This window comes from Fukomys damarensis, unplaced genomic scaffold (genome assembly GCF_012274545.1).
Source record: "Fukomys damarensis isolate Sample0158 unplaced genomic scaffold, DMR_v1.0_HiC HiC_scaffold_23, whole genome shotgun sequence".
Lineage (NCBI taxonomy): Eukaryota > Metazoa > Chordata > Mammalia > Rodentia > Bathyergidae > Fukomys > Fukomys damarensis.
The window spans coordinates 23,779,506-23,796,378 of NW_022900935.1; the positions used below are offsets into that span (position 1 = coordinate 23,779,506).

Below are 16,873 nucleotides of genomic sequence, written 5' to 3' on the forward strand. Positions count from 1 at the left end.
CAGACATAGGGGAATCAGACCCACATACTACCTCTTTACTAGCTGTGACCTATGCTACTTAACCTGTCTGCCTTAGTTTTTTCATCTGCTAAACAGAAAAAATAGTACTCCTATATGATTGTGGTCAGAGTAAAATAACTGTTAATGAGGTGATATCATTGGCCAGGAGGCTAAAGAATACTGAAGCCTATTACTCAGCCAGCAAAAGAAGATAGTGGCCAGCAAAAATATCACTTGAACTGGAACTTGGACCCCCAGCTTCCAAAGACACATCTAATGAGTTGGGTTGATCTGTTTGTAGACCCTTTCCTTGGTGCATGTAGCCAAGCAGTTTATCCTTTTCTCTTAAGTCCAGTTGAAAATTGATTATGCAGCCATAAAGGCCAAGGAAGGCCAGGGCAGCACGCACGGGCCAGCAAGCGGTACGTTACTTGTGCATGCCCTTTCTTCTAAGCGTCCCCACCCCATTCACATCCTTGACCTTGGCCAATTAGTAGCAATATGCTCTTCTTCAGAGGTACAGTTGGGGGTAGGGATCTGCGGCCCTTCCCTGAAGCTTACTATAAGGTATATCTGAGGGTACCTAGTATAGCACATCCCTTCAGGGTTTGTTCCTCACCCCAATCTCATTCAGCTTCTGGAAAGACTGGCTGTGCCTGCTGCCTGTTCTTTCTTAACAGGTCCTCCTGAAGAACATCTCCTTCCCCACCATTCCAGGGCAGCTACTCAGTGCCTTAGTGAATTCTAAAGAATGCTTTTTCAGGCCTGGACCTGACATTGTCTCCACCCACTCTTTTTATAAAATGCATGGGGCTAAGGATGTGGCTCTCTGGTAGAGCACTTGCCTAGCATGTGAGAGGCCCTGGGTATGATCCCCAGCCCTGTAAATAAATACAGGAATAAATAGTGAGTGAGGGAGTGTGTGTGTGTGTGTGTGTGTGTGTGTGTGTGTGTGTGTGTGTAGAGGACTCCTTTCTATACATGAAAAATTTCAGACAGATGAAAAGTGTAAGGAATAATATACCCTCTACCCAGCCCAAGAAATAAAGTATGAGCTATAATAAAACAACTGTGTAGCTCTTCCCTTCTATGCTCTTCCTTCCCACCGGAGACCGTTATTCTGGTTTTGATGTTGACATCTGTATACTTCGTTCATATATGTATATAGATTCAAATATGTTGATTTTTGCGTGTTTTCAACTTTATGCATGGTATCACTGTATATATATTCTTCAGAGAAATTTTTTGTGCTTATGTTTATTGGTACACATAGCTCCAAGTCATTGATTTGGGGGTGCTGGATAGTATTTCATGGGCATGTGGCTGTATAGTATTTTGTGTGCCACGTCTAATGTATTTTCCCTTGGCGGACACTTTGCTCACCTCCAGCATTAGCAAACAGCTCTGCAGTGAACACTCTTTGAACAAGTGGGTGAGTTTTACAGTGCTGCGTTCCTATGAGTAGTGTTGCAGGGTCCTAGTCAAGCACACTACATTCTTATTTGACATTAGTAAGTGCTCCCCACTCTGGGGCACCAATTGGCCTTTACGTCTTTATGTGCATTATCTTAAATCTTCCTAATGACTCTGAGAAGTAGGAATTACTGTCTTTATTTTAGAGATAATGAAACTAAAGCTCAAAGAAAGTAAGTCATTTATATGAGGTCACCGAGCTCTTAACTCCTAGAGCCAGGATTTAACTCCAAAACCAATACCTTCACTCTACATTCTTTGTTATATCTTCATGCTCTCATTATACCAGAGTTTGATGCAGTCACCATTGCCAAAGCCAGGGAAAGGCCGAGGAGAAGTCTCAATAGTGGACAGAGTTCGAGAGTGCAGAGATCCCCAGGGTCTTGCTGAGAGCTGCCTGAGTGGAGTGCAGGTGGGCAGATGCCAGGCTTCAGGGGGCCGAGGAGGAAAGAGGGAGGGGCAGCCTGGCAAAGGGCAGGATTAGAGATTGGCCGTGGAAAAGGGAGGAAGCAAGGGGAAGGCAGTAAGGAGCTGAGGCAAGGGGTCCGCCTGGGTGAGCTCTGCACCCCTCTCTCTGCATTCGTTTCTGGATGTCCGCTGGCTGGGACACAGAAGTAAACACATGTGGTCTCTGTCTCTGAGTAGGGACTCTCATTTCCAGGGGAGACTCCATGTTAGCCTAGTGATACACATCCTGGGGCTCAACTGCAGAGCCTCAGAAAACCACAAATCTCCAAGGAAGATGAAGAAGCCCTGGGAAGGACACGAGTGCTTGTGTCAGGGACTGGCTCCTGGCAGAGTTGCCTGCCTGATTCCGTCTTCATCTCCTTTCTCAAGGGAGAGCATAAACCACTTACCAGTCTAATTAATTAAATACAGGATGACCAAAAATTGCATTGTTTCATTAATTTTTATAAGATAATATACAGGGAATATAAAAACAAGTATAAATGTATCTCGTGCAAACAAGAGGTGACTGGTTGAAATGACACCTGCCCAAGCAACACTTGGGACAGTACATCAAACAAACTCACCCAAGTGATGCTCGTGGTAAAGTGGTGAGCGGATAAGATAATAGCCTGGCCTTACCTTGTGCCCAGAGCTTCTTCTTCCCACTTCCATTTTCACTTTCACTCTGGCCCCAGGAACTTGTCCCTCAGATAGAGTAAGAGGCAAACATTTTATGGGGACTTAAGTGACCCTCTAACAGTCATTTCCCTCCTCTGTCCACAGACAATCTGATCAAAGCCATCTTGTCAGTCACCAAAGAGTACCATCTGACCCCTGCCTTGGACAGGTGAGCCTCTTGTCTCCCAGCTGCTAGCATGTGCAGAGGTGCTGAGGCCCAGCTGGCCTTGCCCCTCCAGCCTGTCTGAGCGAAGCAGGTAAGTGGCCTTGCACCTCTGTGGGCTGGCAGCACATGGCAAGACATCTCAGTCCTCAGACGTCAGAGGCTTGAGGGTCAAGATCAGCCCAGCAACGAGCAAGATAGCAAGGTCTAGATGGTTAGGGCAGCTGAAGAGCGAGGCTTTACGTTCAGCGGGCAGGATATCTCTGAAGCCAGTAGACCCTGGAGTTAGGAAGCCCCAGGGTCAGAAATGGATAGAACTACTCCCTGGTGGTCTGGAGGCCAAGCCCTGAATCCTGGAGCATCCAGGCTCTTCTCCTGCTTACCTGGTAGCGCCTCTGAAGCTCAGCCCACTTCTGTGTCCTCTGAGGCTGCCTAAATCCCACTAACCCTCCAGGAATCTTTACCCTCGAATGCCATCTTACCAGAGCCCCCTCGTCACCTCCCAGGTTGGTTCCCAAATTTTCTGTGCCCCATTCCCTTGGAAAGTGTTAGGGATCAGGGATGTTGGAGGGTCCCAGGGCTCAGCTTCCTGCCATCTAGTTCTGGCCTCTCAGAAATGCTGCCAGAAGCCTTTTGGGCTTCCTCTATCCAGCCTGGTCCTGGGGTCAAAGACCAAAGGGACAAAGGGAAGGAGACCTGGTACTAGCTCTTCACAGGCCTCCCTCTCTCTCCCCTCAGCCTCCGCTGCCGCCGCTGCATCATCGTGGGCAATGGAGGTGTCCTTGCCAACAAGTCTCTGGGGTCACGAATTGACGATTATGACATTGTGGTCAGGTGAGCTCCCCAAAGCAGCACCTGGGGCACCTGAGTGTCCTGTTCCAAATCCTAAACCTCTAGCTCATTGAAAACTATCTGTCTGTCTGGCCACTTGGGCTGGAGGTCGGTGGCAGCCTCAAGCATGGTGGGTTGGTGGGCTTTGAAGTATGCAATTAGGTTACACAGGTGACCTGGATGCACATTCCCTGCCGCGAGGTATTCTACAGTCACAGTGCCTCCCCAAACACAGGCCCAACGCAGACTCTGACTGGGCCTGCTCTCTATAGACTGAACTCAGCGCCAGTGAAGGGCTTTGAGAAAGACGTGGGCAGCAAAACAACACTGCGCATCACCTACCCAGAGGGCGCCATGCAGAGGCCTGAGCAGTACGAGCGCGATTCTCTCTTTGTCCTCGCTGGCTTCAAGTGGCAGGACTTCAAGTGGTTGAAGTACATCGTCTACAAGGAGAGAGTGGTGAGCTCCCCTCTCCCCTCCTCTCCACCAGCTCCTTTCCTCTTGCCCTGGGCTTTGCCTTGGCCTCCCCAGCTTCCAAGGTAGCCTCTCCCCAGAGCAGGAGCCTTCAAAAGTAGGAGTAGGAGCAAAGAACAAGTAGGAGCCTTCGAAAGAAGCAGTAATGACTCAAAGGTGAAAGATAGCAAATGCAGCCAACGGGTAGAGGCCAGGGGTCCCTGGAGCTGAAATACCTAATTGTGCTCCCTGCCTCTTAATACTCAGGTGCACACCTTTTCTCAACCTCTTCTAGCCAGAACCCAACAGTCCTGAGCCTTCCCTGGCCCTACTTCCCCAGGGAAGGAAAGCTTGTATCTCTAAGGCCACCCCCAGGATTACTCCCAGTCTTCATGCTTCACTGCCCTGGCCCTGTGCCTCCCCCTTGTCCCTCACTGCACCCCTCTGAGATCTCTGTGACTCTGGTCTTATGGGTCCTTCCCTCTTTCCCAGTCAGAGGAGCAAGGCCATATTTGTGTCCTCAGGCCATTCTGCAGGGACAGTAGGCCCCTCAACTTTGAGGGTGCCAGCTTCCAAGCTTGGAAGTCTGGACCTCTGTCTTTGTAACCTTAGCACTGACCTGTAGTTGCGTCCCCAAACTGCCAGAGTCTGGTTCTATTCTTTGGATATGATCAGAGTCTGCAGTCACTGTTCTAGGCAGACAAGTGCCTGGGCTCATTTTTTTAGGGAGCTTATGTGGTGGAGTAATAGCAGACTGCTTGTTAGTAGACCACCCACTAAATCTTCTCCTGAGACCTCTATTCCCCAGCTTTGCACCAGAAGGGACACCTGCCAACTTGTATGCATCCATCCCCTTCCCCTCCAGCTGTCACCAGGCACCAGTGGCCAGCTGTACAGCTCAGGCCATTCATCTTCCAATACCCAAGCCTCTTACTAAAGATTGATGACAGATGGCCCTCTGCCTACAGTAAGAAGCTAGTTGTTCTTTCTGGAGGTTTAGAGGAGAGTTGGGGGTGGGGACAGCTTAACCTGTCAGTGGAGATCTCAGTGTGATTTGGTTTAACTCCACAGCCCCTTCCCAAGCAAGGCCAAGTTCAGGCAGTGTCAAGTAGGTAGCAAGGAAGAGAGAAGACAGAAGTCAGGTCCAGAAATTCAGGTAGGTGGAACAGTAGGGAAAGCGGGCCCATCTCAGAACAGGCTGAACGAGTCAGCAGGGTGATCATTTGGCTTTAGACAGGCTCAGCTTCAAAGGCCCAGTGCCCACATAGCCAGTCAGAGAATGGGAACAGCCCCTGCTCTCAGAACCCTAGCACCTGAGTCACCAGTATCCCCCGAGTCCTTCTCTTTGCCTTGAGGGCAGTAGAATTGGAGTCATAGGTAAGCATTTTGAAGGGAGAAATGGAGGGAGATTAAGTCCTCCGTTGTGAATCCCAGGGACCCTGGGGGCTGCTTTCTCACTCTGGCCGCCTGCACATATGCCCACTCTCGCTTGGCACTTCTTTGCTCTTCCTGTGGACCCCAAGCTTACCTCAGGGCAGGCCCCTGAGCCCATTGGTTTTTACCCTCAGCACCCAGTCACCATAGATGATCTGGAATTAATCTGGAATTTGCTCAGACACCAGGTCCTACTTCCTGCTAGGTGGACTGGGAAAAGCCAGGCAGTCCAGATAAGGATGGCAGGCCATAGGGACCAGACCAACCTGCTGACTATTGATATATTTTTCTTCCAAGAGCACCAAGGTCAGTCAAGGCAGGGTTCCTGCAGTTCATCGAAGGGAGAAAGGAAAGAACAAAAGGGAGGAGAAAGCCAGCTCGAGTTGGAGGACACAGAGAGCAGGAAGACTGAGAAGCTCCCAGCCCAGGCAGGTCAAGGTTCTACAGCAGAAGTACACAGTCAGACGCTGCTCAGTCCCGTCCTGCCATGCTCAGGGATCTAAGACCAGCCTTGTGTGAGTGATAACTCTCTCCCAGGGTGCTAGGGGTGAGTGGGAAGGGGAAAGAAAGAGATGGAGAAGAGTCCTGTGTAGTTCTGTGGGCTTTCCCTGGTGCCTTCGGAGTGAGCTGCCAGAGCAACGCCAGGGATGCCCACGGCCTGACCTTTCCTCTTACCCAGAGTGGACTTTGATTGGGCCCCTTGCTGCCTCAGAGACCCTTACTTTAGTATCCTTCTCCACCCCAAGCTCAAGGCACTCCCAGGACTGCTCCGTGCTCTGCTTCACTTCTCTGGCCACTGAGACCCAGGTGAATGTGAGCCACGCTGCTTCTGTTTGGTGCCTCGCCACAGGGCCCAGCCACAGGCCTGCCTTGCTACTGCAGTGGTGTTTCTAGCCATGCTGCCTCAGGCTGCTGGTGAGCTCTGCACCTGTCTGGAGCCTCACCTGCAAAATTCTGGCAGGAGGCAGCTCAGTTTTGGAGCCAAGGCCTGGCTAGGCAAGAATGGAACAAGTGCTAAGCCTCAATCACAGGTGCTGCCTGCTGCTAGCTATGTGAGTAGTCACTCAGTGTGTGCTGTGCTGGTACCTGGAGTCCTGCTGCGGTATGGTAAGGGCAAGGTGTGAAAAAGGAAAAGAAAACATCCTGTGACAGGGTTGACTCTACTCTTATCTTCACCATTTATGGCCCTTTGGTTCCTTGATTCCCTGGACAGTAGCACAGATAACTCCAAACAAGTTGTCAAAAGGCCCTTTATCTTCCCATCCCAAGAGTCTTTACCAAACTAGCAAGCAGGTGCAGGAGCTCCTGGCATGTGTGCTCAGGGAATCTCAGAAGAACACCAGTGGACAGGTGAGTACCTGTGGAAGCTGAGGCTAGAAGAGAGGGTACAGCCATAGGGAGAGGTGGCAGCCTCCAGCTTCTGTGAAACTCTCTTCAGAGGCATAACTGCCACCATCCCCCATGTAATTCCATGGGAATCCAGGGATGAATCAACACTTCTTGACCCAGAATTGCTTACAGTTTGGTGGAAGAAAGAGTCCTGAAACTACAGTGACAGTGCAATGTAGCAGGTGTCATGATGGGGAGACACTAACGTAGCCTTGGGGGAAGCCTGGGAGGGGACAGGAGGCCTCCTGGAGGAGGCACTACTGAGCTGTCTGTTAGGAGTGACTCAGGTGAAGGTGTTATAAGCAAAGGGAATAGCATGTGAAGAGGCCCAGAGAGACCACACTCCATTCAGGACACTGAATATACTCTGTGAGGCGAGCGGGGCGCAGCTCCAGCAGTGTGAGAGAGAAAGCTGTCACATGTCTCAAATGCTGTGGACTGTGTGTCCTCCTCCTGGCGCTGGACGAATGCTGGAGATGCCCCATTCCCTGTCCAAAGGAAGGGACCCTGGGACCTGAAGTGATGGGAAGGTGAGGGGCAGAGCTTCCCATCCAGTCCCAGGCTGGGTCAGTGTAGGTACGGTCCCGGCCCTGCCACGGGAAGGAAGAACTTGAGGGCCCTGGATAATTTTGGCAGAGGCTTGACCTTCAGCAGTAAGTCAGTCTCTGGGGAGAGAAAAAGAAGGGCAGGATCGCAGAGCCAGATAGAGCCTTGCGTTCATGTTGGGGGACTAGATCTGTGATTTCAGGAGCAACAATATGTTTTAAGAGAGGGAAATGGCATAGGCCATGAAGTTACACAGACTTGGATTTACATTTAGACTCTGATGCTTATTAGCTAAGGTTACCTTTGGCAAATTATTTGCCCCCTTAGATTTAGTCTCACACAACAGTAGTGGTACTATCCATCTTTTAGGGTTGTTTTAAAATTAAATAAGATGAGGGCCAGGGATTTAGCTCAGTGGGTCCACCACCTGCATCACAAGCGCAAGGTCTGAGTTTGATCCCCGGTACCCGCCTAAATAAATAAATAAGATGAAACAGAGAAGCACCCAGCACAGAGAACCTAGTAAGGTCCCAATCTAGGGCAGTCGTTAATGTTACTTGTTATTTTCTACTATTGGTGGTATTGTTACAGTTAGAAGAGCCCTGTCGCACTGAAGAATGAAGCATTTGTCTGTCAGGCTATGGGGCCTGACCTAGGCAGGGACCTCAGAATGGGCAGAGTCCAAGCCTAAAGGGAAAGGGGACTGGATGGCAGTAACAGAGCTGGTCTAGCAGTCTGGGAAGTCTACAGAGTAAACAGGGCCACCAGAGCTTAGTGTGAGGCCTCACTGGACCAGGCCCAAACTGGGGATTAGATGTCCATCTTCACCTGAACCTCTTTTCTGTCTGGGCCTGAGAAGACTCTGCCCAGAAGGAGCCCCGCCTCTCACCTCCAGGGAGATTTGGGACAGAGCCTACAGTATGGCCCCAAATGCAGAAAAAGCATTCTTGGGCCCCACCCTGGACTCCTCAGTGCACCTCCGAGCTGAGCCCTCCTGGGATAGCATTCCCTTTGACTATCTCCAGTGGCTGTAGCTGTCTTTCTCATGCTTCTCGTGCCCTGTGAGTGCTGGGTGGACTTCATGCTCCCTTCCTATACCGTGTCTGACTATTGCTCCTCCACCCACAGGAGTGGGCCTCGTGTCGTCACCATCCTCCGCTTCTCTCCACCACTGCCTGTCTGTGACCTCTTGGTTCTTCTGCTTCGTAAAAATTGTCATCGTCCTTCTCTTCTTTTCCTGCCTGTCTTCTCCTTCTATTCCTCTTTCTTGGTTTTTTTTCTTTCCTTCTTTTTCTACTATCATTATCATCATCGTAGATGTCATTTATTAAGCTCTTCATTTTCCCAGCATTCCCTGAAGTCCTTCATTCATTGTTATAATGAGTCTATTAGATGGGTACTGTTGTTCCCATTGTAGAGCTCAGGGAATAAACAGAGAAGGCAGAAGTTGCTTGCTTAAGGTCACCCATCTAGGTAAGTGGTAGAGCTGAAGTTAAATTCAAACAGGACTTTCTGAGAACTCAATCTGACCCCATACCTTCCCGCCTAGAATCCTCAGTTAATCGGCTACTACCTGCCATGGCCTAGGAGAATGCTAAGAGCTGTCTCCACGTGCCAGGCCCTGAGCTGCATGACTGACTTGCATGCATTAATTCAGCAACCTGTGAGGCAGCTACTCGGAGTACCAGGAAGTGGCAAAGCCACATTTTGAACTTAAGGTATCTCACTTTAACTACTGTACTGTGACACTTCTCATTTACTTCTTAGTTCATTCATATCCAAATCAGTCACCAAAGTCATGCAAAGTCCCATGCCTCCAACACCTTCCTACTTATTTGGCACTCCTTCTTTGCATGCCTTTCTCCACATCCACCCAGTGGACTGAATCTCACATGGAGAGAAAAATTACAGCTGAGGCTGTAACCCATGATATTACTCTATTAACATCTTGGGGCTACTTCCTGTTCCTGTGTCCTGTCAGTGATCTTCTTAGAACTCTACCATCAACGTCTTCAGTTCTGCTTTATCTCTAGTCCTGTCCCAAGCAGAAATGACACACCTAGCTGCACGAGGAAAATAAAGGTCATCAGTAATCAAGACCTCTCAACATCTTAGCCTCCAATCTACACGTTGCCCTGCACCCACTCCTCTCCTCCTGCAGTTTTTCTTGAGCTTCTCCTGTTCAGTATCAGTTTTTTCCTGATGTTACAGGCCCTCTCCCCTAACCTCCTCAGGAGCTGTCTTTTTTCACTGAGCCTCCTCTTAATGTCTGTGCATTTGTTCAAGTCTCACCTTGGAAATAAAAGCCCTCTCTCTAGCTCATGTTCATCCCATCTCCTTCCTTTCCCTTTCAGGTTTCTGGGAAGAGTCACCTCCTGTCTCAGCAGCCTCATGTTTGCCCCTTCTGTTTCTCAGGTCCTCCAGCCTGACTTCCAAATCCATTCTTCTGGTAGTAACCTTTTGATTCTAAATCCAGTGGACTTAACCTCTGCATTTTCTGTGAAGGAACAACTCAGTTATTCAGCAAGTATTTACTGGGCACAATGCTAGTTCCTTGGAAGAAGCCAGTGGCCAAAAACCTGGGAAAGCATCCTTGATTCCTCATTTCCGTTGGCCTCCATATTCAATTATTCAGTCTCCAGATCTGTGACTACTCCTTCCACAAATATCTTGCTTAGGCTATTTCAGCAGCTTTTTATTTTCCTTCCCTGGTCCATGTTCCCTATTGTAGTCAGAAGAACCATACTGAATCATCCATTAGTTTGGTTCACTCTCTTGTTTAATGGTTGCCCATTGCCTAACTGCGCCAGTTCCCAGTGTTCCTTCTCCTGCCGACAGCATTAGCACCACCTGGACATTTGTTATTTGAAGAGGGGCCCCCTTAGAATTTCTGAATGAGATGTTCTGGGAGTGGGTGCAACCATCTGTTAACAAGCTCTCTTGGTGCCTCAGACAGACTCAAGTGTGAGAACCACTGGTGTGCAGGATGAAATTAAAAACTCCATAGCATAGCATAGCACTCACAAGCCAGCCCTTGCAACTCTTTCTCACACACCCAGAATGTGTACGACTCTAGGGATACAAAAAGGTGTCTACTATTCTCACCTCCATGTTCCGTTCACTGCCCCTTCCAGGACTGTGTTAGATGTTCCTTTTCTAGGCCTCTGCAGGAGAAAAACAGCCTTGTTTGTGTCTGTAAGCCCAGCAGGGTTTGAGCATAATTGGCATACCTAAAGGAATAAATAAATGTGGAAACTAAGGCTAGATGAGGCAGTAACTTCTGAAGAACTGGGGTTCTGACCTCAAACTTTGGCTTTCAGTCAGAGCTCTTTCCTCTCAAGTCTGTTGCCTCTTGCTTTCCTTGCCTGAGAAATGATTCTTTCAGATTCAGACCCTTGCGTCCTCTTGCTTTCTTCTTTCTTCTCCTGGGAATCTCTTTCCTCTTCACCGTGTTTGATCTTCTTTCTGCAGCTCCAAGATCATTCTCCTTGATAAGGAAATGAAAATTAAACAGTCGCTGGCGCCCTGCTTCTTTGAGTTGTCTGTCAGCATCACGTGGTCTCTCCCAAGCCAACTCCTCTTTCTGTTCTTTGCTTTTTCCAAATATAGCTTTAAAAAAGGTTTTTTGACCCTCTCTTCATAACACTCATCTAAATAAATTCCAAGTGGGCTATAAAAAGTAAATTATAAAGAATATAGCCAAAATAAATTTTGAAGAAATGGAAATCAAATCTTGCTACCATATGCAAATTTAAACAAACAAAAAGACTGCCACACAACTTTGAAAAGTATATTTAGAAAATATGAGAGCACAGTGACTCATGCCTTCGGAGGCTGAGACATGAGGATTGCGAGTTCGAGGCTAGCTTTTACTACATAGGAAGGCCTTGTCTTTCAAAAAAAAACAAGGAGGTCAGTATTTTCATGAAGGTGAATGAGAAAACCATTGGAAACCCAGAAACTAAGGGGAAAGAGTTGCTCAGACTACAGAGGATAAAAAAATAAAATAAAACAAGTAAACAGACAAGTGTGGCCTGCCCAGCAGTCGGAGACATTCATGTACAGGCAACAGGGTGCCACTTGTCAGCTATCGCATTGTCAAAGGATGTGCTTAAATTAAAACACAGAAGACTGGTGAGAATACAGTGACAGCCATTCTCAAAGGCTACAAGTCAGAGTATCCAGGAATGCAAAGGTTTTGGAAAGGAAACAGTACTTGGCACCCAGAGGAAGGAAGAACCTGTATGCAAAGATTTTTATTAGCATGTTATTTATAGTAACCAAACCCAAATATGACCGGGCTGCTGCTGGGTAGATTGTAATTCCACTACTGGATGGAGTATACAGCACCTTGGGGAGGGTGCGAGCACCTTTGCCAACTGTCATTGCCTCCACCCCCCGCCCTTCTTTCCGTGTGGTGAGGGTCAGATTCAGTGTTAGGAACTTAAAGGGAGAGTCCTCTCCCATGGTCACCTGGACACTTCTACAAGGACTAAGTGACACAGTGGCACCAACACCTGATACTTCATACTCATCTGCAGTACCAGGCACCTTCTGAGAAGTGAGACTGAGCCTAGTAATGCCTGAATGCTGGGCTGAACATCTAGCCACGGGGCTAGGAACAACTGTATCTGGGAGAGCAGTAGGCCCTGGCACAGGGAACAGATGCCACCTTGGTCAGGGGAGTGCAGTCACCCCAACTCTTGCCTCTAGGATACTTATGTAAGTCTCAAATACTAACTGGCTGCAGGTTTCAGCCTCTTCTTGAAGTGTTTTCGGTACAGAGAAAAACAGCACTAGTGAAGTAAATGGTGCATTTATTCAGTTAAAAATAATTTCAGAGCTGGGTGTGGTGTGGCACTCCAGCACTCCAGGCTGAAGTAGGAGGATCACAAGATCAAGCTCAGCCTGGGCAACTTAGTGACTTAACAAGACTCTGTCTCAAAAATTGTTTATAAAGGGGTGGAGGATACTTGGAAAGTATGTGGCTCAGTGTGAAGGAGGATGCTTGGAATGTAGCTCAGTGTGAAAGCCCAGTGCCTAAAGAGAAAGAAATTCAGTATAACTGGGTTGTGGCGTCCTTAGACCTGGGCAGTAGGACCCTACCCTGGCCCTCCTCCAGCCATACCTTTTGCCATGAAGAAAGAGGCATATGCAGTACCTCAAGCGGAATGACCATACCAAGTCCATCCACTCTTGCAGGATCATTACCAAGTTCTGGAAATCTCCAGATTTCTTGCCTAACAATGCCAAGTCCACCTCCATCCTTTCGAAGGTAGACTATAACTGTGTGCCTATCCTGAAACTCAGGAGGGCTGTTTGCAGAGGCCATGAACAGATCTTAGATGTGCAGTGTGAGAGGTGTACATGCACAGTTCTTAGGGTGTAGGAAAGGAGCAAATATAAGTAGCCCGTGGCCAGCTCTCCCTGAACTACCATGGTCCAGCACAGATCTCCACAGTTAGAATTGTAAATCATGGCCTCCAAAACCCTTTTCAAGAAAGGGTAGACTATATTTTGTTTAACAGATTGATAAATTTGGTTTATTACTTTTAAATACCTTGAGTCTCAGTTTTCATAGTGCAGTGTGTGGACATCCATTTGTAAGTTGGACCCCATAAATGTTAAAGGTGGGCTGCATGGATATGGGGGCAATGGCTAGAAATGAGACTACAAACACAGGGCCAAGGGTCTTGGAGGCCAAAGTCACATCAGGAAGCTTACACCTTATTCTGAGGACTAATAATAACAGAAGTTAACAAGAGCTGACTTTAAGCTAAACATTTTATATACATGACCTTTAACTGCCATGACTCATGAACACAATAAAGTCAGAACTTGTATTCATACCCTTAATTCCATAGGGGAGGATATTCCATAATGTGACTTGAAAGCTTGAAGAACCTGCCTCAGAGCACAGAGTTGCTGAGGTGTTAAGGTTCAGGCCCAGACCTACACTCTTAGCTGTCTCCCAGGTCAGTGGAGAACCACTGATGCTTTTATACGAGAGAATGTCACGATCGGACACATTCAGGGAAGCTAGTGAACTGAAAAAAGGCAAGATGGTGGCGTAAAGCGACCCCATGAGAGTTGGCAGCTTGTCCTAGGGAAGTAGCCATGGGAGCATCAGGAGTGGACACATCTGCCTTACTCTTGGCTGTGGAAAGCCAGCCAGGGCTGAGCTCTACCCCAGACCTCTCAGGCACAAATCTGGAAGTGGGGCGGAAATAGCGGCATCACAGGAGCCTAAAGGGAAGGTGCTTTCTTCCCACATCCTTTCCCCTGCTCTTGGCAATTCTGACAGAGCAGAGCAGGTTGCATCAGCAGGAGACTGGCAGCTCCACACGGAGGAGCCTGGTCCAGACTTGATTGAGGCAGGGACATTCCTGGAGAAGGAGGGATTCAGCAAAGAATCCGCCCTTGGGGGCCTCGAGGAGAGATGTGACCCCAGGGCGCCAGCCACAATGCTGACCTAATAGGCCTCTGAGTTGTGTCCTGTAGATCAGAGAATTGAGATGTGATGCACCTTAGGCTAGATTTGGACCCCACAAGCCTGGCAGTGTCATCTAGCAGCAGGCAGGCTTCCAGTGCCCATACCCATCTGCAGGTGCCAGAGGGAAAATCTGGCTCCCCCATTGGAGTGCCTGGATATGTGCAGGTATGGACCTGTGAAGGTGTGGATGAGCGCAGGTGTGGATGTGTGCTGGTCTTTTTTTTGGTGGTTGACATTGCCAACCACACCCTCTTGGCTTCTGCAACACTCTGTCATGATATTGAGATTTATTAAGCTTTCGTTGTATACCAGACACTGCCAGATGCTGTAAACCACATAGCATCTCATTTAATCCTCTCGGCTCTCTGGGAAGTGGGTCTTGTCATCCTTGTTTTATGCAAGAGGAACTTGAGGCTTAAAGAGATGATGTGATACGCCTCGGGTCACAGAGATGTAGAATCAGAATATGAACCTCGGCTTTCCACATTGCAAAGCCTGCACAGTGGTGCGAAAGCTTATGTGTCTGCCTGTGTAGTCTTTTCTGAGAAGAGGAGCTATGGGGCTTTTGTATTTGTTTTTAGGAGACAGGCGGAGGTTTTGTCAGTACCCCATACTTTAATGGATGGAGAAACAAATACTCAAATCACACCTGTATCTGAGTACTTCTCCTTCCCTGAAATTCCCAAGGAAGCTCTACCTCAGGACGGCAACCAATAGAGAAGAAGAGGAGCACTGAAGTGCTAGCAACAGTACCCTGTACTCTAAAGGTCTTGAGCCCTAGCACAGGGCTTCTTTCTCCCAAGGGTTGACACTACCCTCAGCCAGTGCTACGAGTACGCAGCTGGTCTACCCAGACGGGCTGCTCCCAGTTCTGGTGAAGGGCTTGGCTGTTTCTCCACCTTCCCATTCGTTCTAGATTTTGCTGTCCTGTCTCACGCGTGCGCGTGCACACACATATACACACCCCTCCCAGAGACACAGGAAAAAAGGTCATAAGAGCAACATGGACTTGGCATCTGCTCACTTAGTCTGATGGGCTGAGACTAAGATGTCTGCCCTGCAGGCCCACTGTTGACCTGACCCATGGAGGACAGAAAGTGTCTACCCCTGAAATGTTGCTGCAGAGGTGAGACAGGAGGAGGGAGTGGCTGGAGCCAAGACAGTCCACTGAAAGGGCAGCTACAGAGAAGGCTCAGCAGGGACTGTTTATGCTGTGGCTGTCACGTCTGCTGTTGCTACTTAGGATTGCCTCCTCACCGCCCACACTGGGCCGGGCCCTGGATTACAGGAGTGAATCCAACAGGGGCCCTTTCCTGTAGGGTACAGATACACAGCACACTGCCGATGTACACTCAACCTGAATAACTTCATTTAATTCTCACAACAACCCACAAGGTAAATACTAACAGCATCCCTGGATTATCCATAAGAAGCCTATGTATTCCTGGCTCAGGATCTCCACATAGTTAAGTGACCAGAGCTAAAGGTGGGTCCCAAAAACAGGGTTTTTGTTTGTTTGTTTGTTTGTTCTTTAAGACAAGGTCTCGCCATGCAGTTCAGGCTGGCCTTGAACTCACAGTGATCCTACTTCCTCAGCCTTCTGAGTGCTGGGGTTATAGGTATATATTACCATGTCTGGCAAGACCAAGGATCTTAATTCTGTGTTTTATTGCTTCTTGAAGGATACTTGTCAGTTCTGCCTTGGGTGACGAGGGTCAGGAAGGACATGAGTGAGAGGCAGGTGCTGGGTAGGACAGATCACATGAGGGCAGGGATGGAGTACTAGAGACCAGAAAGCAACAGGAGCATGGTGGTGAGAATTAGCTAGTAGCAACTTCAGAGGGGCTGAGACTGAACCTGATGGGATAGGAAGAACTTACTGTGGATAACGATGGTGTGTTCTGATTTGGTTTTTTTGTTTGTTTGTTTTGTTTTTTGTTTGTTTGTTTTTTGGTAGCGGGGATCGAACTCAGGTCCTTGCGCTTGCAAGGCAGGCGGCGGAACCACTGAGCTAAATCCCCGGCCCCTGATTTGTTTTTTGTAAGACCATCCTGGCAGAGTGGAAGTTAGTTTGGGAGGCAGAGGCAGCCCATTCTAGGCACTGACTCTGAGTATTAAATATGCAGATGGATTCAGTAGTGATTTATGCTCCAGTCATTCTGCTGAGCTTTGGGGTGTTGGATAGTCATAGACCGACCAGCCTTGATAGTCTAGAAGGAAAGATGATGAGGTCTGGACCTGAGATGGTAGCAGTGCTTTTGGGAGCAAGCATGAATCTATAGGTTTCTGAGGATTCAGAAGCAAAAGGTCCAGATGATCAGTAAGATAAGATGGGTGAGAAAGGAGAGGAAAAGCTGAAGCTGATGCCAGGTTTCTGGTTTGGAAGATGAGTGGGGAAAAGAGGAAGAAGACAGATTTGGGGAAACAAGACATTGTCAGTGTCCAACAACAGAAGTAGTTACATAAATTGTGGTTATATCTATGTGACAAAATTCTCAAAAAATAATTTTGATGTCTGTGACGTTCTGTTATACAGATGGGTCATGTTGTTGTTGTTTCTTTTTCTGTACCAGGGATTGAACTCAAGACCTTGCACTTGTTAGGCAGGTGTGGTGCCATTGAGCTACATCCCCAGCTACTGGGTCATGTATTATTTAACCAAACCTCTCTTGTAAACTTGTTTTTTTCTGTTTTTTCACTTTTATACATAACACTGTAGCCAGGCACAGTGCTGTATGCCTATAATCCAAGCATTTGGGAGGCTGAGGCAGGAGGATCACCTCAAGTTCAAGTCCAGCCTGGGCTATGTAGTGAGTTCAAGACAAGCTGGAACTACACAGAGAGACCCTGACTCAAAAAACAAGAGCCGGGGATTTAGCTCAGTGGTTCTGCTTCAGCTGCCTTGCAAACACAAGGACTTGAGTTCAATCCCTGGTACCAAAAAAAAAAAAAAAAAAAAGAAG

The 16,873-nt window shown here is 48.2% G+C and overlaps 1 protein-coding gene across 7 annotated transcripts in view; it reads left to right on the top strand.

Moving 5' to 3' along the window:
• The window catches only part of St3gal3 (ST3 beta-galactoside alpha-2,3-sialyltransferase 3), a 168,072-nt gene that overhangs the window by 139,766 nt on the left and 11,433 nt on the right, over positions 1 to 16,873 (top strand). For 6 of the 7 annotated variants that reach the window (XM_010634624.3, XM_010634628.3, XM_010634601.3 and 3 more), the window contains 3 exons: positions 2,707 to 2,770; positions 3,503 to 3,598; positions 3,868 to 4,054. In XM_010634624.3, the coding sequence (XP_010632926.1) occupies positions 2,707 to 2,770; positions 3,503 to 3,598; positions 3,868 to 4,054 (347 nt within the window). Of the gene's footprint in view, positions 1 to 2,706; positions 2,771 to 3,502; positions 3,599 to 3,867; positions 4,055 to 5,779; positions 5,998 to 16,873 lie in introns of all 7 variants that reach the window. The other variant, XM_033767310.1, reaches the window with a different exon arrangement.